Source organism: Hemitrygon akajei, unplaced genomic scaffold (assembly GCF_048418815.1).
Source record: "Hemitrygon akajei unplaced genomic scaffold, sHemAka1.3 Scf000115, whole genome shotgun sequence".
Taxonomy (NCBI): Eukaryota; Metazoa; Chordata; class Chondrichthyes; order Myliobatiformes; family Dasyatidae; genus Hemitrygon; species Hemitrygon akajei.
This window is the reverse complement of record NW_027332001.1, coordinates 1,601,356-1,629,132: the sequence shown is the minus strand read 5'-3', so window position 1 is coordinate 1,629,132 and position 27,777 is coordinate 1,601,356. Positions and strand designations below refer to the sequence as shown.

Here is a 27,777-nt window from a genome sequence, read left to right as displayed (position 1 = left end):
AAGGTGGGGGGCGGTTAAACCAAAGTTGCAGGGGGAATGGGAGGCTGAATAACAGACCAGATAGTGGAGGGGTTGTGGAGGCAGATGTTGTTCAGTCCTCGGACAAAGTCAGGAATGAAAAACTTGAGCATTGTGCAGTGAATATGCTGAGCCCTGTATATTTCAATACAAGGAGCAGCGTAGGAAAGGTGGATGTGTTCAGGGCATGGATCAACACCTGGAATTATGACACTAGAATCTGGCAACTGTGGACTGGGACAGGCTCCTTTATGGCAAAGTTGTGCTTGGTAAATGCGAGGCCTTCAAAGTGAAATTTTGAAAGTACAAAGCGGGTATGTGCTTGTCAGAATAAAAGGTAAAGATAGAAACTCGGAGTCAGAATCAGGTTTATTATCACCGGCATGTGTCGTGAAATTTGTTAACTTTGCAGCAGCAGTTCAATGCAATACATAACCTAGCATAGATAATAATAATAATAATAAAATAAATACATTAAAACATTATAAACAATTAAATCAATTATGTATAATGGATAGATAATTAAAAATGTGCAAAAACAGTAAAAGTGAGATAGTGTCCAAAGCTTCAAAGTCCATTTAGGAATCAGATGGCAGATGGGAAGAAGCTGTTCTTGAATCGCTGAGTGTGTGCCTTCAGGCCTGATGGTAACAGTGAGAAAAGGGCATGCCCTGGGTGCTGGTGGACATTAATAATAAACGCTGCCTTTCTGAGACACTGCTTCCTAAAGATGTCCTGGATACTTTGTAGGCTAGTACCCAAGATGGAGCTGACTAGATTTACAACCTTCTGCAGCTTCTTACGGTCCTGTGCAGAAGCCCCTCCACAACAGACAGTGATCCAGTTTGTCAGAATGCTCTCCACAGTAAAACGATAGAAGTTTTTGAGTGTATTTGTTGACATACCAAACCACTTCAAAGTCCTAATAAAGTATAGCCACTGTCGTGCCTTCTTTCTGACTACATCAATGTGCTGGGACCAGATTAGATCCTCAGAGATCATGACACCCAGGAATTTAAAGTTGCTCACTGTCTCTACTTCTGATCCCTCTATGAAGATTGGTACGTGCTCCCTCATCTTACTCTTCCTGAAGTCCACAATCTGCTCTTTCATCCTACTGACGTTGAGTGTCAGGTTGTGACTGTGGCACCCTTCCACTAGCTGTCATATCTCACTCCTGTATGCCCCCTCATCACCATCTGAGATTCTACCAACAATGGTTGTATCGTCAGCAAATTTGTAGATGGTGTTTGAGCTATGCCTTGCCACACAGCCATGTGTATACAGAGAGTACAGCAGTGGGCTAAGCACACACCCCTGAGGTGCAGCAGTGTTGATTGACAGCGAAGAGGATATGTTAAACTGTAGGGAACCTTGGATTTCAAGAGATATTGGGACCCTGGTGAAGCACAAAATGGAGCTGCATAACAGGGATAGGCAGGCAGGTTCTAATGGAGTATAAGAAATGCAAGAGAACACATAAGAAATAAATCAGGATGGCTAACAGAAGGCATGAGGTTGCCCTCACAGAAAAGATGAAGGATAATCCTAAGTGATTATCGTGATAGATTAGGAGCAAAAGTATTGCAAGGGAGAAAGTTGGTCCTCTGGAAGACCAGCGTGGCAATCCATGTGTGGAAACAAAACAGATAGGGAGATCCTCATTTTTTTAAAAATCTCTGTTTAGTCCGGAGACAGGACACAGAGTCTATGGAAGTGTGGAAAAGCGGCATTAACATCGTGGACCCTGTACTGACTAAAGTGGAGGATGTGTTTCCTATCCTGTGGCAGATTAGGGTGGATAAATCTCCAGGGCATGACAAGGTGCTCCCTCAGACCCTGTGGGAGGCAAGTGCAGAAATTGTCGGGTCCCTGGCAGAGATCATTAAGTCATCCTTAGTGACGGGGGTGGTACCAGATGATTGAAAGTTAACCAAAGTTGTTTTGCTCCTTAACATATAACAGTGATATCTACAGCACATTACAGGCACTTTGGCCCATGATCCTGTGCCGACCATGTAACCTACTCTAGAAACTGCCTGGAACTTCCCCAGCACACAGCCCTCTATTTTTCTGTGTACCTATCTAAGAGGCTGTTAAAAGACCCTATTGTATCTGCCTAAAACACGGCTGCTGGCAGTGCATTACGCACATCCAGCACTCTCTGTGTAATAAACTTACCCCTGACATCCCCTCGGTATCTATTTCCAAGCACCTTAAAAGACTGTATGCCCCCATATTAGCCAATTCTGCCCTGGGAAAAAACCTCAGGCCATCCACACGATCAATGCCCCTCATCATCTTCTAAACGTAAAAAAGGCTCTAAATATAGATTATATTATTATATTATATTATATATATTATATTATTAAATATAATAAAGATGCTGAAGATGTTCTATAGGTCAGTTGTGGAGAGCGCCCTCTTCTTTGTGGTGGCGTGTTGGGGAGGAAGCATTAAGAAGAGGGACGCCTCACGTCTTAATAAGCTGGTAAGGAAGGCGGGCTCTGTCGTGGGCAAAGTACTGGAGAGTTTAACATCGGTAGCTGAGTAGGCTACGGTCAATTATGGATAACTCTGAACATCCTCTACATAGCACCATCCAGAGACAGAGAAGCAGTTTCAGTGACAGGTTACTATCGATGCAATGCTCCTCAGACAGGATGAAGAGGTCAATACTCCCCAATGCCATTAGGCTTTACAATTCTACCGCCAGGACTTAAGAACTTTTTAAAAGCTATTATTAATGCTTTTTGAGACGGTGATTTAGATGCATATCATATTTTTTTTTTACTGAGTTAAGTATTGTATGTAATTAGTTTTGCTACAACAAGTGTATGGGACATTGGAAAAAAAGTTGAATTTCCCCATGGGGATGAATAAAGTATCTATCTATCTATCTATCTATCTAAATATAAACAAGGAAATAATACATTGTTTTGAGGATTTGTTTGAGGTATAGAAGATAGTTTTTTTCCTCTCACACAGAGAGTGGTGAGTGCATGGAATGGGCTGCCAGCGGCCGTGGTGGAGGCGGAAATGAAAGGGTCTTTACGAGACTCCTGGATGGATACATGGAGTTTGGAAAGTTAGAGGGCTAGGGGTAAGCCTAGGTAGATCCAAGGTAAGGATATGTTTGAGCCAAAAGGTCTGTGTTGTGCTGTAGGTTTTCCATGTTTCTGTGTAGACAAAATACAAGGGTATAGATTGGGTAAATGCAAGCAGGCTTGTTCAACTGATTTTAAGTGTGACAACAACCAGAGGTGATGGGTAAGTGGGGACGTGAAAATTTATGGGGAACAAATTATTGGCCTTGAGAGTGTGGAATGAGATGCCAGCAGAAGTGGTGTATGGTAGCTCGATTTCACAATTTAAGAGAAGTTTGGATGGGTATCTGGATGGTAGGTGTATGGAGTGCTATGGTCCCGGTGCAGGTGATTGCATTCCACAGCTTGAATGTTTTTCCAGCATTGAGAAGATGGGCCAAATGGCAGGTTTCTGTACTGAACTTCTCCATGTTTCAATGACAGAGAAGCTGGCCAGACTTGATTGGAAGGGAAACTGGCAGCAGTGACAATGGAGCAGCAATGGCTGGAGTTTCTGGAGCAATTTGGGAGCTGAGTGATTGATACATCCCCAAGTAGTGCAAGCATTGGAAAGGCAGGAGGACACAACTGTGGTGAAATGACAAGCCAAACCCAACATAAAAGCCAAAGAGAGGGCAAACAAAAGAGCAAAAACTATTGGCAAACTTTTAGAAGCCAACAGATGACACTTAAAAAAAAAGGTCAGATATGCTCAGGGCATGGAATGATGATATTGTAGCCATTAAGCATCTTGGTTGCACCCAACAGCCTGAGGCATTTAGAGGAACAAAATATATGGGGCCTCGATTCCTCTTGAAAACCAAAGTTCCCTGCACCATTTGCATCTCAACTTTTATTTTGACAGACACATACAAACACCACACCCTTAAAATTTCACTTCTGAAGGCGTCCCACTGACTAAGTACTCCTTTGCCAAAAAACATTCTGTCCCAAACCACACTTGTCAAATCCTTTCTGATACCATCAAAATTGACCTTTCTCCGACTTGGAATCTCAACCTGTGTTTCAGACCTCTCTTTTTCCATATTAACTTGGAATCTAATAGCATTATGACCTCTGGATACAAAGTGTTCCCATACACTAATTACAGTCACGAGCCCTGGATCATTTCCGAACAGCTTATTGCACACTTCTACATCAGGAATTCTGTGTACTGACTAAGAGCACATTTGATAAACTCTACCCCATCTAGTCCTTTTACAGTATGGGAGTCCCAGTCAATATATGGAAAGTTAAAATTGCTTACAATCTCAACCTTTGTTTCTTGACATAGTTTCATGTTTCTTGGTATAGTCTGTGATCTCTCTGCAAATTGGTACCTCTAAATCCCTCAGATTGTTGGGTGTACTCTACTCCCTGTAATGGCTATAACATCATAATTCTATGCCCTGGGTTAATCTGGCTTTCCTACGATGCTTCTTGCATTGTGATATACACAGCTCAGCACATTCATATCACCATGCCCAACCTTTTAATTGCTGACTCTGTCTGCATTCTGAACAACATCTCTCTGGTGTCTAGAAAACAACCTCTTACTCATTGTCACAAAAACAAAGGAGCAGGTTGTGGACGACAGAAAGAATTGATACAGGATAAACCCTTCTAACATCAATGGATCTGCTGTTCAGAGGGTGAACAGCTTTAAGTTCCTCAGCATACACATTACCGAGGTTCTCACCAGGTCTGTACATACCGGCTGTCTGGTGAAAAAGGCACAACAGCGCCTCTTTCACCTCAGACGGTTGAAAAGGTTTGGAATGGTTTCCCAAATCCCAAGAACTTTCTACAGGGGCAACTTGAGAACATCCTGAGAGTCTGCATCACTGCCTGGTATGGGAATTGTACTTCCCCAGTCGCAGGAGTCTGCACATAGCGGTGCAGACAGCCCAGCCCACCTGTATATGTGAACTTCCCACTATCCAGGGTATTTACATTATTGTGTAAAACGGACCCGTAGGATCATTGGGGAGCTCATTCTCCCCAACCAGAGACTGTTGCAGCCGCTACCATCCGGGAAACGGTACCGCAGCATAAAAGCCAGGACACCAGGATCCGGGACAACTTCTTCCACCAGGCCATCAGACTGATTCATTCATGCTGATACAATTGTATTTCTGTTATCTTGAATGCCCTGTTGTACATATTAATTATTATAAATTACTATAAATTGCACACTTAGACGGAGACATAACATAAAGATTTCTACTCTTTAAGTATACGAAATATGTATGTAATAAAGTCAATTCAATTCACTCTGTCCACTATCTGTTCTGTCATCCTGGCTCCAATCCTCCCTGCAACTTTAGTTTAACCACCCACCCCACAGGGGAGCACTAGCAAGCCTTGCCACTAGGATATTAGTCCCCTTCTAGTTCTGTTCTCCTAACTAATAAATCCCCCATCTCCCCTTTGACTTTCCCCCATCAGATAATCCCCCCCACAACAGTTTCTAAAGTGGTCTACCTATTCTTGTGGGGGATGGACACAACAGTACTCGGCGGTGGCTATTTAACCTCATTCACCTTCCTGACTCTCACCCAGTTTCCAGTGTCCTGCACCCTGGGTGGAACTCACACCTCTTCATGTCATATCTATCACCCCATCCAACTGCCAGATGATCTGGAATTCATCCATTTCAAGTTCCAGCTCCTTAACGTGCAGGGTTACAAGCTGCAGCTGGATGCACATCTTATAGGGGAGGGCATTAGGGACACTGGAGGCCTCACCACCTTCCCTCCAATGTCCCCTGATTTGAAATATGTGCGCAAAAACCTTGTGCTGTGCAATCTTTACCCAATGACAACAATATGGTCTGCACTGAATTTTACATTTTGAGGTATTCAGTTCAACAGCTAGCAAATCACTGTCAGTAAGAACTTTGATCTCCTCTGGGATTGATCAAGTTCATCTGCACTCTCACACAGCCTATGTACCATGCCTGTAGCTGGTAATAAACGATGTTCTCGTCAGAGCTTTTGCATACTACCCATATCTGATTTGTTTGCTAAATGATGATTTTAAAAGTCAGATTTCCAAAGATTGCTCGACTTCTTCCCACTTGCAAATTCTCCAGCAACTTTTGCATCATCACAATACACACAGGTGACTCCACTTTCTGTATTGTACATAAATATTCCCCCTGAACCCTCCCCCAGGGGACTGACGGTGGTGAACTCAGTGATGGCAATGCCAATGTATATGAAGGGAAGGGCAGTAGTCTCTCTCATTGGAGTCTCGCACATTTGTGATGTGAAAGCTACTTGTTGCCCAGGACAAAGGTGTTTGATATCATTATGTAACCAGAGGGAATGGGCTGAAGCATGTTCTCACCGGTAGAAAATTCCAGAACAAGAGGTGGTAGAACAAAGAACACCCACAAAATGCTGGAGGAACACAGCAGGCCTGGCAGCATCTATGGAAAAGAATATTATTGTTGAGTTCCTCCAGCATTTGCGTTTCTTGGATCTCCAACATAGGAAAAAAAACAGAAAAAACAGAAAACCTACAGCATAATATAGGCCCTTCGGCGTACAATGCTGTGCCGAATATTACTTACTTTAGAAATTACCTAATATTCCCCACAGCTCTCTATTTTTCTACGTGCCATTTACCTATCCAGGAGCCTCTTAAAAGACCCTATTGTATCCGCCTCTATCACAGTCACCAGCAGCCCATTCCACACACTCGCCACTCTGCGTAAAAAAACCTCACACCTCGTGGTGATATCACGTGTCAGAACGCGATGGTACCGAGCATGCGCAGAAATGAAGAATGTTAGAGAAGCATGGCAGTATAAAACGTGGTTTTGTTGGTGTTAAATAAAAGGTCAATTCTTCCAGAATATGGTTTGTTATGAGTAACTCACAGTCCGTATAAGGCACACAACACCCCTGACATCTCCTTCCAACCGGCTTCCAAGCACCTTTAAACTGTGCCCTCTCCACAGATTCTCTTTTTTTATGATTGGAAACAAAACAAAGGTGATTTTCTCAACTGCTGCTGTAAAATATGTTGTTCCCTTTCTCCGAGTTCCTAATCCTTGTATTTAGATAGCTGGAGCTCAGCTCTGTCTGAGAGATCGATCGGTTCCCATTCCCTCATCAGCCGGAAGCTCCCCGGGGCCCGTGTACGGATCGTGGGGCTGAGAGACAGTTAAGAGAGTAGGACTGTGCCGGGATTGCGGGTCACGATATCCGAAACTCAGAGAAATTTCCCTAAATCGGTGTTGCAAACTTCACGTTGTGAACACTCTTACCTTATGCCGATTCTTCCGTTTGTGCACTTCGCGCATGCGTGATATCCGGGTACGTGAAAAACGCTGACGCCTGTGCATTCAATCGGTCCTTCGGCGAAAGCGAAATTTATAACGCACGGATTTCTGGGTAATCAGGGAGCCATTGAAAGTTTCTGCAACCACCGGTTCCATGATAATACTTCAGTGTTTTTTTTGTGTGGCGGCTCCCATAAACAATATATTCCATATCAGCAGGCACTTCGTGTATCTAATGCCAAAGTAAAAACCAATTGCAAATGCAGATACGAAACACAGAATGAAACACAGAAGATTCTGCAGTTGCTGGAAAAATAGACACACACACACACACACACACACACAGCAACTAAGCAGAGGAGTACACAGTCTAGGCATGTTGAAGGCCCTCGGCCTAAACGCTGTCTATTTATTCTTCTTCACATTTGTGGCCTGATCTGTTGATTTCCTCCAGTACTTTGCAGAAATTAACCACCTTTTTTCAATCAAACCGATTCAAAATGTTTCTGATCTTTCATTTGTACCCACATCCTGCTGGCGTTATTCCTCTTCGTCCTACTCATCGTAAACTGCAGGTCCCATTTGTTTCTGGAGTCCCAAAGTCCTGACTCAGGATGACAACTCTTTGGTTTCTGACTCTGCACCATCGAAGATTCACTCGCTAGTCTGCTGTCAGGCTTTAGAGGCGCATTGCAACAGCCCAACTGTCTGAGGCACAGTCCTTTGAAATGAGTGAAAATGACCCAAAACGTTCAAAAGAGCAGGGAGGAAGGAGTTAACAACCTTAGTCCGGAGTTCTGAAGAACGTTAAAACCACAGTTCTTCAGCATGGAGAAAATCCTGCAGGAAATTCATGGAGGTATATTTGATGATGAGAGGCTTTTGACGTGTGGATAGCCAAAGGATTTTTCCCAGGGCTGGATCGGCTAATACGAGGGGGCATAGATTTAAGTTGCTTGAATGTTGGTACAGATGTGATGTCAGAGCTAAATTTTTTAAACAAAGTGGTGTTTGTGTGGAATGCACTGCCAGCGACGGTGGTAGAGGCGGATACAATAGGGTCATTTAAGAGACTCTTAGATAGGTACATGGATCTTAGGAAAATAGAGGGCTATGCGGTAGGGTAATTCTTGGCAGTTTCTAGAGTAAGTTACATGGTCGGCACAACATTATGGCGCAACGCGTCTATAATATGCTGTAGATTTCTATAATTCTATCAAATTCAAGGGAAATCTCGTATCCCATGGAGAGGTGACTAGTTGCAACCTGTCATCATAGGGAGTGTGAGAGGGAAACGGCAGGGATAGATTTTGATAAATTGATATGGAACAGAAACATGGGCAGGAACCAAATGGACTGAGTAGCCTTTCTAGTTTACATTGTGAGGGTGATACAGACAGTAAGTACCTGAGACACGGGATAAATGATACAGAATTGATTTATCATTCACAGATCCACAATGTAAAACTTCTGTCTAGTTTAAGGCTAACATCAGCAGAACAGACTCCTCCAATGCTCAGTGACCAGGGTTCAGTCCTGGGTGCGATGAGCAGCCGCAAGAACTGCAGAATCTGACAGTAACAGTCCCTCGTGAACCTGCAGCTGCTTTCAGTCACCGTGATGGTTAAACATTTAACACGGAGCTGATTTGAACTTCCTCCCTGATGTGAAGGTGCTGGTGTTGCCACAGCTGGGATGATTGAGTAAATCTCTTTCTTGAGTTTTTAATCTTTTTATTGATATAAAAGGAATATAAATACAAACAAGAGGAGAATTATCTCAAATGTACGTATCAATAACAATGCAAACAGAAAGTGAAATAAAGATGATCAAAGTCATACATAGTGTTAAGCTATTATATGATATATAATAAAAAAAGACGACAGCTGATTCTCCTCCATTCTATACATGGAGAAAAAAAATTAAATTATGAAAAGAAGAAAATAAAACACTACTCTATACAAAATAAAAAGGAACTGGGCAGTCCATTCGGAGGATATGATCAAAAAGTTAAAAAAAAAAGAGAAAGAATTTCTGATTAAACCTAGAACTTCGAAAAAAAAATTGTAAAAGTAATAAATCAAACCAATTGAAAATACTGAATAAATGGTCGCCAGATTTGCTCAAATTTACAGGATGTATCTAATGTCCGACTTCTTATTCCCTCTAAACTTAGACAGGACATAATGGAGGAAAACCAATAAAAGACAATGGGTGGATTAGAATCCTTCCACTTCAATAAAATGGCTGTCCTATTCAATGAAGTTGAAAAGGCTATCATACGTTGAGTGGAATCAGGAATATTTCCTGGTTCCAATGGGATAATCCTAAATATTGCCGTAAGTGAATTAGGTTGTGGTTCCAGATGTAATTATCTAAAAAAGTCTACATTAGATAAATCTGGCTATCCACACGACTAATGCATCTCATCATCTTATACACCTGCATGAATTCCCTGCATGATTTTCTCCAGGGTGAATAAGACGATGGCCACACTGTGGTTTTAAAGTTCTTCAGAGCTCTGGGCTAAGGTGGTTCTTCCCTGCTCTTTTGAACGTTTTGGGTCATTTTCACTAATTTCAAAGGACTGTGCCTCAGGAAGCTGGGTTGTTGTAATGTGCCTCTAAACCCTGACAGCAGACTATCGAGTGAATCTTCGATGGACCAGAGTCAGAAACCAAAGAGTTGCCAGCCTGAATCAGGGCTTTAGGACACCAGAAAAAAATTGAGGCCTGGAGTTTATGATGAGTAGGAGGAAGAGGAATCACACCAGCAGGATGTGGCCTCAAATGAAAGATCAGAAACATTTTGAAACTGTTTGATTGAAAAAAGGTGTTTAATTTCTGCAAAGTACTGGAGGAAATCAACAGATCAGGCAGCAAATGTGGAGAGGAATAAATAGACAACGTTTAGACCGAGCCCCTTCAGCACGCCTAAACTGTGTACTCCTCTGCTTAGTTGCTGCCTGAACTGCACAGTTCCTCCAGCATTGTGTGTCTGAGTCTCTCTATTTCCAACAACTGCAGAATCTCTTCTGTTTCATACCTGCATGTGTAAGAGGATTGTACATTGGCATTAGGTACACGGAATACCTGTTAGTATCGACTTTTTTGTTTCAGGGAGCTGCCACACACAAAAAAACTGAGCTATGGACATGCAACCGGTGCTTGCAGAGACATTCAATGGCACCGTGATTACCCATAAATCCATGCGTTAAAAATTTCGCTGTCGCCGAAGCACCGATCTAATGCGCAGACGTTAGCGTTGTTAATTATACCCGAACATCACGCATGCGCGCAGTGCACAAACCGAAGGATCAGCTTCAGGTAAGAGTGTTCGCCACGTGGAGTTTTCAACACAGTTTTAGGAAAATTTCTGTGAACTTCGGACACCGTGGCCTGCAGTCCCGGGACAGTCCTGCTCTCTTCCCTCTCTCTCAGCCGCACAATCCGTACACGGGCCCCGGGGAGCTTCCGGCTGATGAGGGAATGGGAACCGATAGATCTCTCAGACAGAGATGAGCTTCAGCTATCTAAGTGCAAGGATTAGGAACTCGGAGAAAGGGAACAAAAGCTTTTATATCAGCTGTTGAGAAAATCACCTTTTTTTCTACCTCCAATCACAAACAAGAGAAAACTTGTGGAGAGGGCACAGTTTTAAGGTGCTTGGAAGCAGGTACGAAGGAGATGTCAGAGGTTGTGTTCTTTATACGTACTGTGGGTTACTCATAACAAACTATATTCTGGAAGAATTTACTTTTTATTTAACAACAACAAAACCACGTTTTACACTGCCATGCTTCTCGATCACTCTTCATTTCTGCGCATGCTCGGAACTCCGTTCCATCCCTTTCTGACACGTGATATCACCACGACGGGTGAGGTTTTTTTACGCAGAGTGGCGAGTGTGTGGAATGGGCTGCTGGTGACTGTGATGGAGGCGGATTCAATAGGGTCTTTGAAGAGGCTCCTCGATAGGTACATGACACGTAGAAAAATAGAAAGCTGTGGGGAATATCAGGTAATTTTTAACGTTAGTAATGTTCGGCACAGCATTGGGGGCCGGAGGTTGAGGCTTACTTTTTCGATGTTGGAAATCCAAGAAACACACACAAAATGCTGGAGGAACTCCACATTGATATAATTTTCCTTAGATGCTGTCTGACCTGCAGCATTTTATGTGTGTTCCTTGTTCTACCACTTCTTGTTTTGGAATTTTCTACTGGTGAGAAAATGCCTTGACCCATTCTCTCTGGCTACATAATGATATCAAACATCTTTGCCCTGGGCAACAAGTAGCTTTCACATCACAAATGTGCCAGACTCCTGTGAGACAGACTACTGCCCTTCCCTTCATATACATTGGCATTGCCATCACTGAGTTCACCACTGTCAGTCCCTTGGGGAAGGGTTCAGGGGGAATATTTATGTATAATACACAAAGTGGAGTCACCTGTGTGTATTGGTATGATGCAAAAGTTGCTAGAGAATTTCAAGTGGGAAGAAATCGAGTAATATTTGGAAATCTGACTTTTTAAAGCATTATTTAGTAAACAAATCAGATATGGATAGTATGCAAAAGCTCTGTCGAGAACATCCTTCATTACCTACTACAGGCTTGCTACATAGGCTGTGTGAGAGTGCAGATGAACTCGATCAAACCCAGAGGAGATCAAAGTTCTTATTGACAGTGATTCGGTAGCTTTTGAAATGAATATCTCAAAATATAAAATTCAGAGCAGACCATATTGTTGTCACTGGGTAAGCATTGCACAGCACAAGGTTTTTGCGCACATATTTCAAATCGGAGGGGACATTAATGGGAATGAGGGGAGACTTCAGTGTCCCTGATGCCCTTCCCTACAAGATGTGCATCCAGCTGCAGCTTGTAACCCTGCACTTTAAGGAGCTGGAACTTGAAATGGACGAATTCCAGATCATCCGACAGTTGGATGGGGTGATGGGTATCACATGAAGAGATGTGAATTACACTCAAGTTGCAGCACACAGGAAACTGGGTGAGTGTCTGGAAGGGGAATGAGGTTAAATAGTCATTGTTGAGTAATCTTCTGGCCATCCCACACAAGAATAAGTTGACCAGTTTAGAAGGTGTTGTGTGGGGATTACCTGATGGAGCAAAGTCAAAAGAGGAGTTAGGGGATTTGTTAGTGGAACAGAACTAGAAGGTGACTACTATCCGAGTGGTAATGCTCCCCTGTGGGATGGGTGGTTAAACTAAAGTTGCAGGGAGGATTGGAGCCAGAATGACAGAACAGGTAGTGGAGAGGTTGAATTGAATTGACTTTATTACATACATCATTCGTATACTTAAAGAGTAGAAATCTTTACATTACGTCTCCATCTAAGTGTGCAATTTATAGTAATTTATAATAATTAATATGTACTACAGGGCATTCAAGATAACAGAAATACAATTGTATCAGCATGAATGAATCAGTCTGATGGCCTGGTGGAAGAGGCTGTCCCGGATCCTGGTGGTCCTGGCTTTTATGCTGCGGTACCATTTCCCGGATGGTAGCGGCTGCAACAGTCTGTGGTTGGGGTGACTGAGCTCCCCAATGATCCTATGGGTCTGTTTTACACAATAATATAAATACCCTGGATAGTGGGAAGTTCACATATACAGATGGGCTGGGCTGTATGCACCACTCTCTGCAGAGTCCTGCAACTGGGGAAGTACAGTTCCCATACCAGGCAGTGATGCAGACTCTCAGAATGTTCTCAGGTTGCCCCTGTAGAAAGTTCTTGGGATTTGGGGAACCATTCCAAACTTCTTCAACAGTCTGAGGTGAAAGAGGCGCTGTTGTGCCTTTTTCACCAGACAGCCGGTATGTACGGACCTGGTGAGATCCTCGGTAATGTGTATGCTGAGGAACTTAAAGCTATTCACCCTCTCAACAGCAGATCCATTGATGTCAGGAGGGTTTATCCTGTATCCATTAGAGGAACAAATTTGTAGGGAGATCGCAGACTATTACAAGAAACAAAGGCTGAGATTGTAAGCAATTTTAACTTTCCATATATTGACTGGGACTCTCATACTGTAAAAGGACGAGATAGGGTAGAGTTTGTCAAATGTGCCCTTAATCAGGACGTAGAATTCCTGATGTAGAAGTGTGCAATAAGCTGTTAGGAAATGATCCAGGGCTAGTGACAGAAATTAGTATATGGGAACACTTTGTATCTAGTGATCATAATGCTATTAGATTCCAAGTAAATATGGAAAAAGAGAGGTCCGGAACACGGGGTGACATTCTAAATTGGAGAAAGGTCAATTTTGATGGTATCAGAAAGGATTTGACAAGTGTGGTTTCGGACAGAATGTTTTTTGGCAAAGGAGTACTTAGTCAGTGGGACGCCTTCAGAAGTGAAATTTTAAGGGTGTAGAGTTTGTATGTGTCTGTCAAAATAAAAGTTGAGATGCAAATGGTGCAGGGAACCTTGGTTTTCAAGAGAAATCGAGGCCCCATATATTTTGTTCCTCTAAATGCCTCAGGCTGTTGGGTGCAACCAAGATGCATTAATGGCTACAATATCATCATTCCATGCCCTGAGCATATCTGACCTTTTTTTTAAGTTGTCATCTGTTGGCTTCTAAAAGTTTGCCAATAGTTTTTGCTCTTTTGTTTGCCCTCTCTTTGGCTTTTATGTTGGGTTTGGCTTGTCATTTCACCACAGTTGTGTCCTCCTGCCTTTCCAATGCTTGCTCTACTTGGGGATGTATCGATCACTCAGCTCCCAAATTGCTCCAGAAACTCCAGCCATTGCTGCTCCATTGTCACTGCTGCCAGTTTCCCTTCCAATCAAGTCTGGCCAGCTTCTCTGTCATTGAAACATGGAGAAGTTCAGTACAGAAACCTGCCATTTGGCCCATCTTCTCAATGCTGGAAAAACATTCAAGCTGTGGAATGCAATGACCTGCACCGGGACCATAGCACTCCATACACCTACCATCCAGATACCCATCCAAACTTCTCTTAAATTGTGAAATCGAGCTACCATACACCACTTGTGCTGGCATCTCATTCCACACTCTCAAGGCCAATAATTTGTTCCCCATAAATTTTCACGTCCCCACTTACCCATCACCTCTGGTTGTTGTCACCCTTAAAATCAGTTGAAAAAGCCTGCTTGCATTTACCCATTCTATACCCGTGTATTTTGTCTACACAGAAACATGGAAAACCTACAGCACAACACAGACCTTTTGGCTCAAACATATCCTTACCTTGGATCTACCTAGGCTTACCCCTAGCCCTCTAACATTCTAACTCCATGTATCCATCCAGGAGTCTCTTAAAGTCCCTTTCATTTCCGCCTCCACCACAGCCTCTGGCAGCCCATTCCATGCACTCACCACTCTCTGTGTGAGAGAGAAAAAACTACTATACTTCAAACAAATCCTCAAAGCAATGTATTATTTCCTTGTTTATGTTTAGAGCCTTTTTTAGATGTATTAGATGATGAGGGGCATTGATCATGTGGATAGCCAGAGGATTTTTTCCCAGGGCAGAATTGGCCAATATGGGGGGGCATACAGTCTTTTAAGGTGCTTGGAAATTGATACCGAGGGGATGTCAGGGGTAAGTTTATTACACAGAGAGTGCTGGATGTGCGTAATGCACTGCCAGCAGCAGAGTTCGAGGCAGATACAATAGGGTCTTTTAACAGCCTCTTAGATAGGTACACAGAAAAATAGAGGGCTGTGTGCTGGGGAAGTTCCAGGCAGCTTCTAGAGTAGGTTACATGGTCGGCACAGGACTGTGGGCCAAAGAGCCTGGAATGTGCTGTAGGTATCACTGTTGTATGTTTAGGAGCAAAACAAATTTGGTTAACTTCCAATCATCTGGTACCACCCCCATCACAAAGGATGACTTAATGATCTCTGCCAGGGACCCGACAATTTCTGCACTTGCCTCCGACAGGGTCTAAGGGAGCACCTTCTCATGCCCTGGAGATTTATCCACCCTGATCTGCCTCAGGATAGGAAACACCTCCTCTACTTTAGTGTGTACAGGGTTCATGATGTTAATGCTGTTTTTCCACACTTCCATAGACTTTGTATCCCGTTTGCTGAGTAAACAGAGATTAGAGAAAATGAGGATCTCCCTATCTGCTTTGTTTCCACACATGGATTACCACGCTGGTCTTCCAGAGGATCAACTTTCTCCCTTGCAATACTTTTGCTCTTAATCTATCTCTAGAGGCCCTGAGGATTATCCTTCACCTTTTTTGTGAGGGCAATCTCATGCCTTCTTTTAGCCACCCTGATTTATTTCTAATGTGTTCTCTTGCATTTCCTATACTCCACTAGAATCTGCCTGCCTATCCCTGTTATGCAACTCCATTTTGTGCTTCACCAGGGTCCCAATATCTCTCGAATTCCAAGGTTCCTACAGTTTAACATATCCTCTTCGCTGATAATCAACACTGGTGCACCTCAGGAGTGTGTGCTTAGCCCACTGCTCTACTTTCTGTATGCAAATGACTGTGTGGCTAAAGCTCAAACACCATCTACAAATTTGCTAATGATACAACCATTGTTGGTAGAATCGCAGATGGTGACGAGGGAGCATACAGGAGTGAGATATGCCAGCTAGTCGAAGGGTACCACAGCCACAACCTGACACTCAACGTCAGTAAGACAAAAGAGCAGATTGTGGACTTCAGGAAGAGTAAGATGAGGGAGCACGTACCAATCCTCATAGAGGGATCAGAAGTAGAGACAGTGAGCAACTTTAAATTCCTGGGTGTCATGATCTCTGAGGATCTAATCTGGTCCCAGCACATTGATGTAGTCAGAAAGAAGGCACGACAGTGGCTATACTTTATTTGGACTTTGAAGTGGTTTTGCATGTCAACAAATACGCTCAAAAACATCTATCGTTTTACCGTGGAGAGCATTCTGACAAACTGGATCACTGTCTGGTGTGGAGGGGCTTCTGCACAGGACCGTAAGAAGCTGCAGAAGGTTGTAAATCTAGTCAGCTCCATCTTGGGTACTAGCCTACAAAGTATCCAGGACATCTTTAGGGAACGGTGTCTCAGAAAGGCAGCGTTTATTATTAATGTCCACCAGCACACAGGGCATGCCCTTTTCTCACTGTTACCATCAGGCCTGAAGGCACACACTCAGCGATTCAACAACAGCTTCTTCCCATCTGCCATCTGATTCCTAAATGGACTTTGAAGCTTTGGACACTATCTCACTTTTACTGTTTTTGCACATTTTTAATTATCTATCCATTATACATAATTGATTTAACTGTTTATAATGTTTTAATGTATTTATTTTATTATTATTATTATTATCTATGCTAGGTTCTGTACTGCATTGAACTGCTGCTGCTAAGTTAACAAATTTCACGACACATGCCGATGATAATAAACCTGATTCTGATTCCGAGTTTCTATCTTTACCTTTTATTCTGACAAGCACATACCCGCTTTGTACTTTCAAAATTTCACTTTGAAGGCCTCCCATTTACCAAGCACACCTTTGCCATAAAGGAGCCTGTCCCAGTCCACAGTTGCCAGATCCTAGTATCTTAATTCCAGGTGTTGATCCATCCCTGAACACATCCGCCTTTCCTATGCTGCTCCTTGTATTGAAATATACAGGGCTCAGCATATTCACTGCACCATGCTCAACGTTTTCATTCCTGACTTTGTCTGAGGCCTGAACAACATCTGTCTCCACAACCTCTCCACTCTCTGTTCTGTTATTCAGGCTCCCATTCCCCCTGCAACTTTAGTTTAACCCTCTTTACCCCCACCTCCCACCATGCAGATCTATCACCCCTCTGGCTTTCCTCTCCCAGATCAATAAAAAGGAGGTGCATACCAGGTACAGGCAGAGAGGAACAAATGGGGTAGTTATGAAGTACAGGAAATTCAAGTGAACACTTATGAAAGAAATAAAAGAAGGCGTGAGGTTGCCCCAGCAGACAAGGTGAAGGAGAATCCTCAGGGATTCTGCTGATATGTTAAGAGCAAAAAGGTTGCAAGGGGAAAAAAATTAATCCTCTGCAAGATCAGAATGGTAATCCATATGAGGAAACAAAATAGATGGGGAGATTTTTTTTTGCATCCGTATTTACTCAAGAGATGAACACGGAGTCTATAGAAGTGAGGCAAAGCAGCAACAACTTCATGGACCCTGTACAGATTACAGATGTGGAGTTGTTTACTGTCATAAGGCAAATTAGTGTGGATAAATCCCCAGGGCCTGACAAGTTCTTCCCTGGGACCCTGCGGAAGACAAGTGCAGAAATTGTCAGGGCACAAACACAGATATTTAAATAATCCTTAGTGACAGGTGAGGTACTGGAGGATTGGAGGACAGCCGATGTTGTTCTACTGTCCAAGAAAGGCTCCAAAAATAAATAAGAAATTGTACGTTGGTGAGCTTGACATCAGTAGGGGCAAAGTTATTGCAAGTTATGTGCAGGAACCGGATATATAAGTATTTGGATCGAAGTGGACTGATTAAGAATAGACAGCATGGCTTTCTGCATGATAGGTCATGTCTAACCAATCTTATAGAGTTTCTCGAGGAAGTTATCAGGAAAGTGGATGAAGGCAAGGCAGTGGATGTTGTCTACATGGACGTTAGCAAGTCACTTGACAAAGTCTCATATGGGAGGTTGGTCAAGAAGGTTCAGTCACTCAGCATTCAAGATGAGACAGTAAATTCGATGAGACACTGTCTTTGGGAGAAGCCAGAGTGTGGTAGCAGATGGTTCCCTCTCTAACTGTAAGCCTGTGATTAGTTGTGTGCCATAGGGATCAGTGCTTGTTTTGTTGTTGTTTGTCATCTATATCAGTAATCTGGATGTTGGTGTGCTTAACTGGATCAGCAAATTTGTGGGTGACACCAAGATTGGTGGTCTAGTGGACAGCGAGGAAGACTATCATGGCTTGCAGTGTGACCTGGACTCGCTGGAAAAATGTTTTGAGAAATGAAAGGTAGAAGTTAAAACAGAAACATGCGAGGTGTTGTGGTTTGGTAGGACTTACCAGGGTGGATCTTACACAGTGACTGTTTGGGCACTGAGGAGTGTTGTAGAGGAAAGGATTCTGGGAATACAGGTCTATAATTCACTGAAAGTGGTGTCACAGTTCAATGTGGACGGAAAGAAAGATTTTGGTACATTGGCCTTCATGAACCAAAGTACTGAGTACAGGAGATGAATGTTATGTTGACATTGTACAAGACATTGGTGAGGCTTAATTTGGAGTATTGAGTGCAGTTTTGGTCACCAACCTACAGGAAAGATGTAAAGACTTTGAAGGAGTTCAGAGAAAATTCACAAGGATGTTGCCAGGTCTGGAGGACTTGGGTTGTAAGGAGAGATTGAACAGGTCAGGACTTTATTCCATAAGACCATAAGACAAAGGAGCAGAAGTCGGTCACTCGGCCCATCGAGTATGCTCTGCCATTTTATCTTGAGCTGATCCAGTCAATCTCCCCTTTAGTCCCATTCTCCCGCCTTCTCACCATAACCTTCGATGTCCTGGCTACTCAGATGCCTATCAATATCTGCCTTAGATACACCCAATGACTTGGCCTCCACTGCGGCCCGTGGCAATAAATTCCACATATTCACCACCTTCTGGCTAAAAAAAATTCTTGCATCTCTGTTCTGAATGGGCACCCTTCAATCTTTAAGTCATGCCCTCTTGTACTGGACTCTCCCACCATGGGAAACAACTTTGCCGCATCCACTCTATCCATGCCTTTCAACATTCGAAATGTTTTTATCAGGTCTTCCCTCATTCTTCTCAACTCCAAGGAGTACAGTCCAAGAACGGTCAAACATTCCTTATACGTTAACCCTCTCGTTCTTGGAATCATTCTAGTGAATCTTCTCTAAACCCTTGCCAAAGACAGAACATCCTTTCCTAAATAAGGAGTCCAAAACTGCACACAGTATTCCAAGTGAGGTCTTATCAGTGCCTGATAGAGCCTCAACATTACATCCCTGTTCCTATAGTCTATTCCTCTAGAAATGAATGCCAACATTGCATTTGCCTTCTTCACCACCGACTCAACCTGGAGGTTAACCTTAAGGGTATCCTGCACGAGGACTCCCAAGTCCCATTGCGTCTCAGAACTTTGAATTCTCTCCCTATTTAAATAATAGTCTGCCCGTTTATTTCTTCTACCAAAGTGCATGACGATACACTTTCCGACATTGTAATTAATTTGCCACTTCTTTGTCCATTCCCCCAATCTATCCATCTCTCTGCAGACTCTCTGTTTCCTCAGCACTATCAGACCCTCCACCTATCTTTGTATTGTCAGCAAACCTAGCCACAAAGCCATCTATTCTATAATCTAAATCGTTGATATACAACGTAAAAAGAAGCGGCCCGAACATAGAATCCTGTGGAACACCACTGGTAACCGGCAGCCAACCAAAATGGGATCCCATTACTCCCACTCTCTGTTTCCCACCAATCAACCAACGCTTTATCCACATATGTAACTTTCCCATAATTCCATGGGCTCTTACCTTGTTTAGCAGCCTCATGTGTGGCACCTTGTCAAATGGTTCCTCAGTGAAGACTGATGCAAAATACTCGTTCAGTTCCTCCGCCATCTCCTTATCTCCCATTACAATTTCTCCAGCATCATTTTCTATCAGTCCTATATCTACTGTCACCTGTCTTTTACTCTTTATATACTTGAAAAAGCTTTTAGTGTCCTCTTTGATATTATTTGCTAGCTTCCTTTCATAATTCATGTTTTCCCTCTTAATGACCTTCTTAGTTTCCTTTTGTAAGCTTTTAAAAACTTCCCAATCCTCTGTCTTCCGACTAATTTTGCTTCCTTGTATGCCCTCTTCTTCGCTTTTACTTTGGCTTTGACTTCACTTGTCAGCAATGGTTGCATCCTTTTTCCATTCGAAAATTTCCTGAGGGTTCTTTCACTTCCATCTCTCTAATTACTTCCGGTTCATTGCACAATACCCAATCCAGTACAGCCGATCCCCTAGTGGGCTCAACAACAACCTGTAACTATGAAAATGGACAAGGGAGAGCCAGTCATGTTGTGATCACTGCTTCCTAAGGGTTCCTTCACTTCCATCTCTCTAATTACTTCCGGTTCATTGCACAATACCCAATGCAGTACAGCCGATCCCCTAGTGGGCTCAACAACAACCTGTAACTATGAAAATGGACAAGGGAGAGCCAATCATGTTGTGGTCACTGCTTCCTAAGGGTTCCTTCACTTCCATCTCTCTAATTACTTCCGGTTCATTGCACAATACCCAATCCAGTACAGCCGATCCCCTAGTGGCTCAACAACAACCTGTTCTAAAAAGCCATCTCGGAGACATTCTACAAATTCTCTCTCTTGATATCCAGTGCCGACCTGATTTTCCCAATCCACTCGCATGTTAAAATTCCCCACAATTGGAATTCCTTGGAATGTAGAAGATTGAGGGGAGACTTGATGGAAGTATACCAAAATTATGAAGGTTATAGATGGGGTAAATGCAAGCTGGGTTTTACCACTGAGATGGGGTGGCACTACAACCAGAGGCCATGGGTTAAGGGGGAAAGGTGAGGGGAACATGAGGGGAAACGTCTTCACACTGACGGTCATTCGGGTATGGAATGAGCAGCCAGTACAAGTGGTGCAGGCAAGCTCAATTTCAACATTTAAGAGGTTCATATAGGTACCTGGATGGTAGGAATATGGGAGTGGGCAGTTTAAATAGTTCAGCACAAACTAGATGGCCCAAAGGGCTGGATTCTGTGTTGTACTTTTCTATGTCTGACAAGAACCTGAAATAATATGATTATTCATTTAATTCCTTTTAACAGCTGTGTGGACCAACCATTCATCTGGGCAGGAAATGTTTACATGGCTTCAAAACTGTGGCACTTTATATTGACAGTAGATAAAAGAAAATCCCAGCTACACATCAACAAAGGGTATTTGCATGAGAGAGGTCAGTTACTGTGGGGCCAGGCACATTTGCAGCTCATTGGGAACAGGGAATAATACTAATGGAGAGAGTCAAACTGAGCCAGGTCACAGATTGGAGATGACAGAAATGCCCCATTCTTATTCCAGATACCAGCACTGTGCCCAGTTGGAAGATGATTTCTCTCTCCAACTTGGGTTGAACCTCACTGTAACAGTGTGATGTCAGATCACACCTTGACAACTCAAGTGATCTCATCTGAAATGTTGTCCTGCACTTTATGATGTACTATAAATATTTTTTCAGGTTAAAAACGATAAGAAAATTATCTACGGGTTTGTCTGACACAACACGCCATTTTGTTGTCTATGTCCAGATATTTAAGAAGTGGAACAAGGGATTCACTCGATCATCATTCCTACTCAGACTGTGGGGAGGAATTCACTCGATCATCTGACCGACTGGCATGCTGTCAATTTACACGGGGGAATCCATTTATCTGCTCAGACAGTGGGAATGGATTCAGTCGGTCATTTCAACTGAAGGTACATCAGCAGGTTCACCATGGGCAAGGCCATTCATCTGTTCTGTGGGTGAGAATGGATTGAGACAGTCTTCCTGCCTGTTGCATACACCAGTCAGTGCACATTGAATTTGTGGGGAAGGATTCACTCGGTCAACTGACCTAATGGCTCAACAGCGAGTTCACACCGGGGAGCGGCCGTTCACCTGCTCAGTCTGTGGGAAGGGATTCATGTTGTCAGCTCATCTGCAAGCACACCAGTCAGTTCACACTGGGGAGAGGCCATTCGCCTGCTCGGACTGTGGGAAGGGATTCGCACGATTCGCTACCCTACAAGCACACCGGTCAGTTCACACTGGTGAGATGCCGTTCACCTGCTCGGACTGTGGGAAAAGATTCACTTCATCATCTCAACTTAAGGTACATCAGCGAGTTCACACTGGGGAGAAGCCGTTCATCTGCTCAGACTGTGGGAAAGGATTCACTTCATCATCTAACCTTAAAGTGCATCAACGAGTTCACACTGGGGAGAGGCCATTCACATGCTCAGACTGTGGGAAAGAATTCACTTCATCATTCCAACTTAAGTTACATCAGCGAGTTCACACTGGGGAGAGGCCGTTCATCTGCTCAGAATGTGGGAAAGGATTCACTTCGTCATCTAATCTTAAGCTACATGAGCGAGGTCACAGTGGGGAGAGGCCATTCACCTGCTCAGACTGTGGGAAGGGGTTCAGGTCGTCATCTCACCAACTGAAACACCAATTAGTACACACTGGTGAGAGGCCGTTCACCTGCTCGGACTGTGGGAAAGGATTCACTCAGTCATCCCACCTAAAAGCACATCAGCGAGTTCACACTGGGGAGAGGTCGTTCACCTGCGCAGAGTGTGGGAAAGGATTCATTCAGTCATCCCACCTGCGAGCACACCAGTCAGTTCACACCGGGGAGACTCTGGTCACTTGCTCGGACTTTGGGAAGAGATTCTCTCAGCCAAATCAACCAAATGTGCATCATTGAGTTCACACTGGAGAGACCGTTCATTGGATGTGTGTCCATCACCGTTGCTGAATGCAATTTCGAGAGTGACTGTCGGTGCTGAACTCTGCAATTATTGCTGCTGCTCACCACACCCAGTACTGCACCCTGGTCACTGGGCATGAGAAGGGTTTCTTCTGCTGCATATTCACCTTTAATTGGATGTGTTTAATACTCTGGACCTGAGACAAATAAATCAGTTCTATTTTAAACTCTGTCTCTGGTACTTAGTGAATTTATAACACACCTAGAGTACAGTAGAGGGTCAACTCAGGCCGGCTGGCCCCTGCCAGTGATTATGTTCCAGGACAATCCTTTTAAATCATCCCCTGTTATTCACCTCTTGCTCTCCCTGTGGTGATGGGTTCCAAACAGTCACTACTCTGTGGGTGAAGAGGTTTCCTTTGAATTTCCTGCAGACTGAAGAAGTTGAGCTGACTGCAGTTCTGTCTGAGATGTTCTTTGCCCCTCAAACCTCTGGATGAGGAAGAATGACATTGGTAGTTAACCTCTTTAATCACGACTCATTTCCATTTTATGGGTCATTTTTCCTGCTTACAAAGGGTTGTTGAAAACACCAGTGTCCTTTAAAGACTGGAAGCAGAATGGGAAACCATCAGTTGGATGTTCAAAGAATCATGGTCAGAAACCAGAGGCAGGTCTGCACAGGGTAGAGTGTGGGGCTCTGGAAGATGGTTGGGGAAAGAACGGATCATGAGAAGGGAATCAGCAGCAGGGAGTGGAACCGAATAACAGAGTAGCAACATTTCGAAGCTGATTGACAGAAAATAATTTGGTTGTCTGACTGATGACAGAAACAATACCTGTTGTGAGGTGCTCCATTGGTTGACGGAGATGTGGGTGTTGGGAATGGTTATATCTATTGTGGGAGTTATTCCTGCTTGTTCATCCTGTAATATAATTTCTGGATGGTTATTATATAACCATATAACAATTACAGCACAGAAACAGGCCATCTCGGCCCTTCTAGTCCGTGCTGAAAGCTTACTCTCACCTAATCCCACTGACCTGCACTCAGCCCATAACCCTCCATTCCATTCCCGTCCATATACCTATCCATTTTTTTAAAAAAATATCGAACCTGCTTCTACCACTTCTACTGGAAGCTCTTCCACACAGCTACCACTGTCTGAGTAAAGAATTTCCCACTTGTGTTACCCCTAAACTTTTGCCCCCTAACTCTCAAATCATGTCCTCTTGTTTGAATCTCTGCACCAGTAAGAGAGGGGAAGTGGTATTATTTTGTCGATCGAATTCGAGCCGGGAAGACAGCGCAGTGCAATGGGACGAGTTTGGGGACTGATACAGTACTGCGGGGAGCGAGGGAGAAGGAAGTGGGATACAGGTTAACGGTAGATGCAGTGTGCTGTGGAGAAAGAGGGGGCAGTGGGATTAGTTTAGTGGTTGATACAGTGCTGTGGAGACAGAGGTGGCAGTTTGAGCCAGAGCAGTGGAGAGCATGTTTAGACAAGTACAATTTCTTATGTGCCTCTCCAGCTCTCCGTCATGCTTTTTGACACCCCCTTCCATTGCTGAGTTTGGTGGCCATCGATCAGCATTATGGGTTTATACTTAACGAGACCCCGAATGTTCTGACTGAGGAAGTAACTTAACATACTGCAGAGGCAGGTGGATATGAAAGCGTTTATTCATCACCACAAAGAGACATTTTCTTGGACACAATCTCGGAAGAGACTCTCCAATTTAAACTACGTCAGGAGTTTATAATCCTTCTGACGATGGTACCAATAGGCGACTCAATACAATACCACAAGCTACAATGTTACAATTCAAGATGTTAGGTCTGACATACGGTTCCTTTGAAGTGCAGATTTGCAGTGGAAACACTTCGCAATTTATGAGGCAGCTTTAAAGGTTCAGTCACTTTTGTCGCTTCCAACTAATCCACACAGATGGTGAACAAGCTTCTGAGAACTGAAATCCCAGAAGCCCAAGATGACTGTTGTGAGGGTTGACACGTGGGCAGTCAGGGAGTGTAGGGGGACTGATCAAAGTGTTGGTAGGTGGGTTCTGTTTAGTATGACGTCATGGTTGGCACAGTAACTGTGGGCCGAAGGGTCTGTTCCCGTTCTTTACCTTTCTCTGGTCAATGTAGGACAATCAGAAAGCAGAAGTTTCTTTTCTCAGAGCAAACATTTCTCTCAGTGGTGATGAACGTAGAGACGTTTTCGACCCAGGACAGAGTTTGGTACACTTCACCCGAACAAGCTGAGGATGGTTTCTTGTTTCGGGAGTGGGAGATAAGGTTACAGTGAGATGAGCTGTGATTACAATTGGTGGAGAATCAGAGTGGAGAGGCCGCTTTACTCTCGGTTAATCTGCTCAGCCGATGGACAAGAGTCACACTGACTCAAGGTGAGGTGGAGAGTTGGGTCTGATGGTGTTTGAAACAAAATCCCCTTTGCTGGAGGAATGCCACTCGCAATTTACAACCCTTTGTCACATCACAAATTCCATTGTTTGCAGTTTCACAATTAATTCACTAAGTTAATCACGATGTTGCAACACGGGTTGCACTGGGCTGACGTAATCGGACTGTAAATGAATTTTTAAAAAATGTTTATTTTTAAACCTGTTAAATCCTGTCCCCGTGGAGTCGGTAAATGGTATTAAAACCCCAGGAACGCGCAGTCCTGATATTTCATTCCAGGAGATCGCCTGTGGCTCACCTAGACAAATCACTGGCAAGAGAAAATGCCTGAATTGTTTGATAGGTACCTGCGTGTGGACAAAATACTGAACGTGTTCATTGTCATCATTGGAGTTCCTGGTGAGTGAGCACAACTATTCGTGTTTGACACTTTTGTCTGTGAAGCGGTGTGAGCCTGTTTGTGGGCATTTTACAGGCTTCCCGCTTAATGCTCGTGGCAGTAATTTCCGTCAGTGATATCGATCCTGTCTATTCAATATTCTGATTCTTCAGATTTAATGACAAACTGAACTAAACCCCTGTCTCTCCTCTAACTCACTGAATCCACTCGAATGTTAATCTTGCATTTGATGGAATTTTGTTCAGAGTGGTAACAATGCTGGGGACAGGCAGCTCTCCGGGAGTGTGAGACTAGGAATGTTATACATCGTGATGTGGACTGTTCATGAGTTATTGACCGAGTGAATTCCTGGTCCTTTAATGAAACACTGTCCATGTTGTCCCAGTGTTGGGAGCGGGGAATCCTCCGGGAAGGTGTGACTGGGAAGTTTTAGTTGCTCTTTGTACATGTTGTCCCAGTGTTGGGAGCCGGGAATCATCCGGGAATATGTGACCTGTAAGTTTTAATGGCACCTTGTCCATTTTGTCCCAGTCTTGGGGACGGTCAGCACTCCGGGCCTTTGTGACTGGGAGTGGTTTGCATTTTGAAGTTCTCAGTCTCTGTGTCACTGATCAGATTGAACTGTGTTTCACTTCTCCCTGTGGAACCTGTCACAGACAATGCGTCTGTTGCCTGTCGTGGTGGTGGAAACGAGCTGCGCTGTAGAAGTAATCCATTAACGGAGCCACTCGGCATCTGGTTACTATTTTGTCCCGGCTTTCCCTCAGAGACCCGACGTAAACGGGGACCCCATTTTGCCCTGAATAAAGGCCTCGGCCGGATACTTTGAGTGTCCCTTCAATGTGGCGATTGTTGCTGAGTTCCCCGGGCATTTTGTGTGTGTTGTCTCCCTTTAGATACCAGTAGACCATAAGACATTGGAGCAGAACTAGTCCATCTGCCCCATCGAGTCTCCTCCGGCGTTCAATACTGGCTGATCCTTTTATTTCTTCTCCTCATCCCTAGTTCCCGGCCTTCTCCCAGTAATCTCCAATCAAGAACCTATCAATCTCTGTCCCAGCGACCTGACTTACACGACCGCATTTGGCAACAAATTCGAAAAAGTCAGCACCCTTTGGCTAACGAAATTACTCCGTATCCCTGTTTTGAAAGGCCCCTCTATTCCGAGGCTTCTGGACTCTCCCACAATGGGAAACATCTTTCCCACATCTTCTCTATCTAGGTATTTTCACAATCCAAGGTTTGAATGAGGTCCGTACCCCCGCCCCCCAACCCCGATCCCCGGATACGACTCGGCACCGTCAGATGCTGAATCTCCAAAGGGCACGGTGAAATAAGTGACTGGTATGAGCAGCGATCGTTGTTGTTCATGCCCCTCGTGTTTATCCCCGACACATCGCTCATCTCCACATTGAAGAAGGCAGGTCAGAGACCGTGTGAGCCATGTTTGGTGTTGGATGAGCAGCCGTTCACCGCATCTAGTCTCCTGACCTCTGGCTGAAACCTAAACCTGTGTCTATTCCCGGAGAATGAGTTTAATAATGCCCGGTGTCTGTTCTCTTCCCTCTCCCTGCAGTGAATTTAGTGGCGATTGTGATCCTGTCCCGGGGCAAGTGCGGCCTCTCTACCTGCACCACTCGCTACCTGGTGGCCATGGCAGCGGGGGATCTGCTGACCGTAGTCATAGAGGTCCTTGTGCGTCAAGTCTTAGATTATTATTTCCCGTGGAATTTTCTGGGTATTTACTCTGCGTGCAGGGTTATCCAAGTACTGAGGCTCACAGCCACTTACTGTTCTGTCTGGTTCACCGTCACCTTCACTTTTGATCGGTTTGTCGCCATCTGCTGTCAGAAGTTGAAAACAAAGTATTGCACCGGGAAAACTGCGGCTGTGGTTCTCACAACAACCGGCGTGCTGTCCTTTCTGAAAAACGTTCCCCGCTTCTTTCTCTATGAACCCAGAGAGATAATCAACAATGTACGGTGGTTCTGTGAACTCACGGCCAATACCTTCACTGACCTCGGGTGGATAGTATACGATTGGCTGGA

General features: G+C 44.0%; 2 protein-coding genes across 2 annotated transcripts in view; one reads left to right on the top strand and one right to left on the bottom strand.

Moving 5' to 3' along the window:
• The window catches only part of LOC140723492 (uncharacterized), a 53,355-nt gene extending 45,939 nt beyond the window's left edge, over positions 1-7,416 (bottom strand). The window contains exon 1 of the mRNA XM_073038059.1: positions 7,381-7,416. Within this exon, the coding sequence (XP_072894160.1) occupies positions 7,381-7,416 (36 nt within the window). The remainder of the gene's footprint in view (positions 1-7,380) is intronic.
• Positions 7,417-21,919: 14,503 nt separating this feature from the next.
• LOC140723491 (uncharacterized) overlaps positions 21,920-27,777 on the top strand; it is a 321,144-nt gene continuing 315,286 nt past the window's right edge. Inside the window, exons 1-2 of the mRNA XM_073038057.1 lie at positions 21,920-21,923; positions 22,345-22,786. Coding sequence (XP_072894158.1) covers positions 21,920-21,923; positions 22,345-22,786 — 446 coding nt within the window. The remainder of the gene's footprint in view (positions 21,924-22,344; positions 22,787-27,777) is intronic.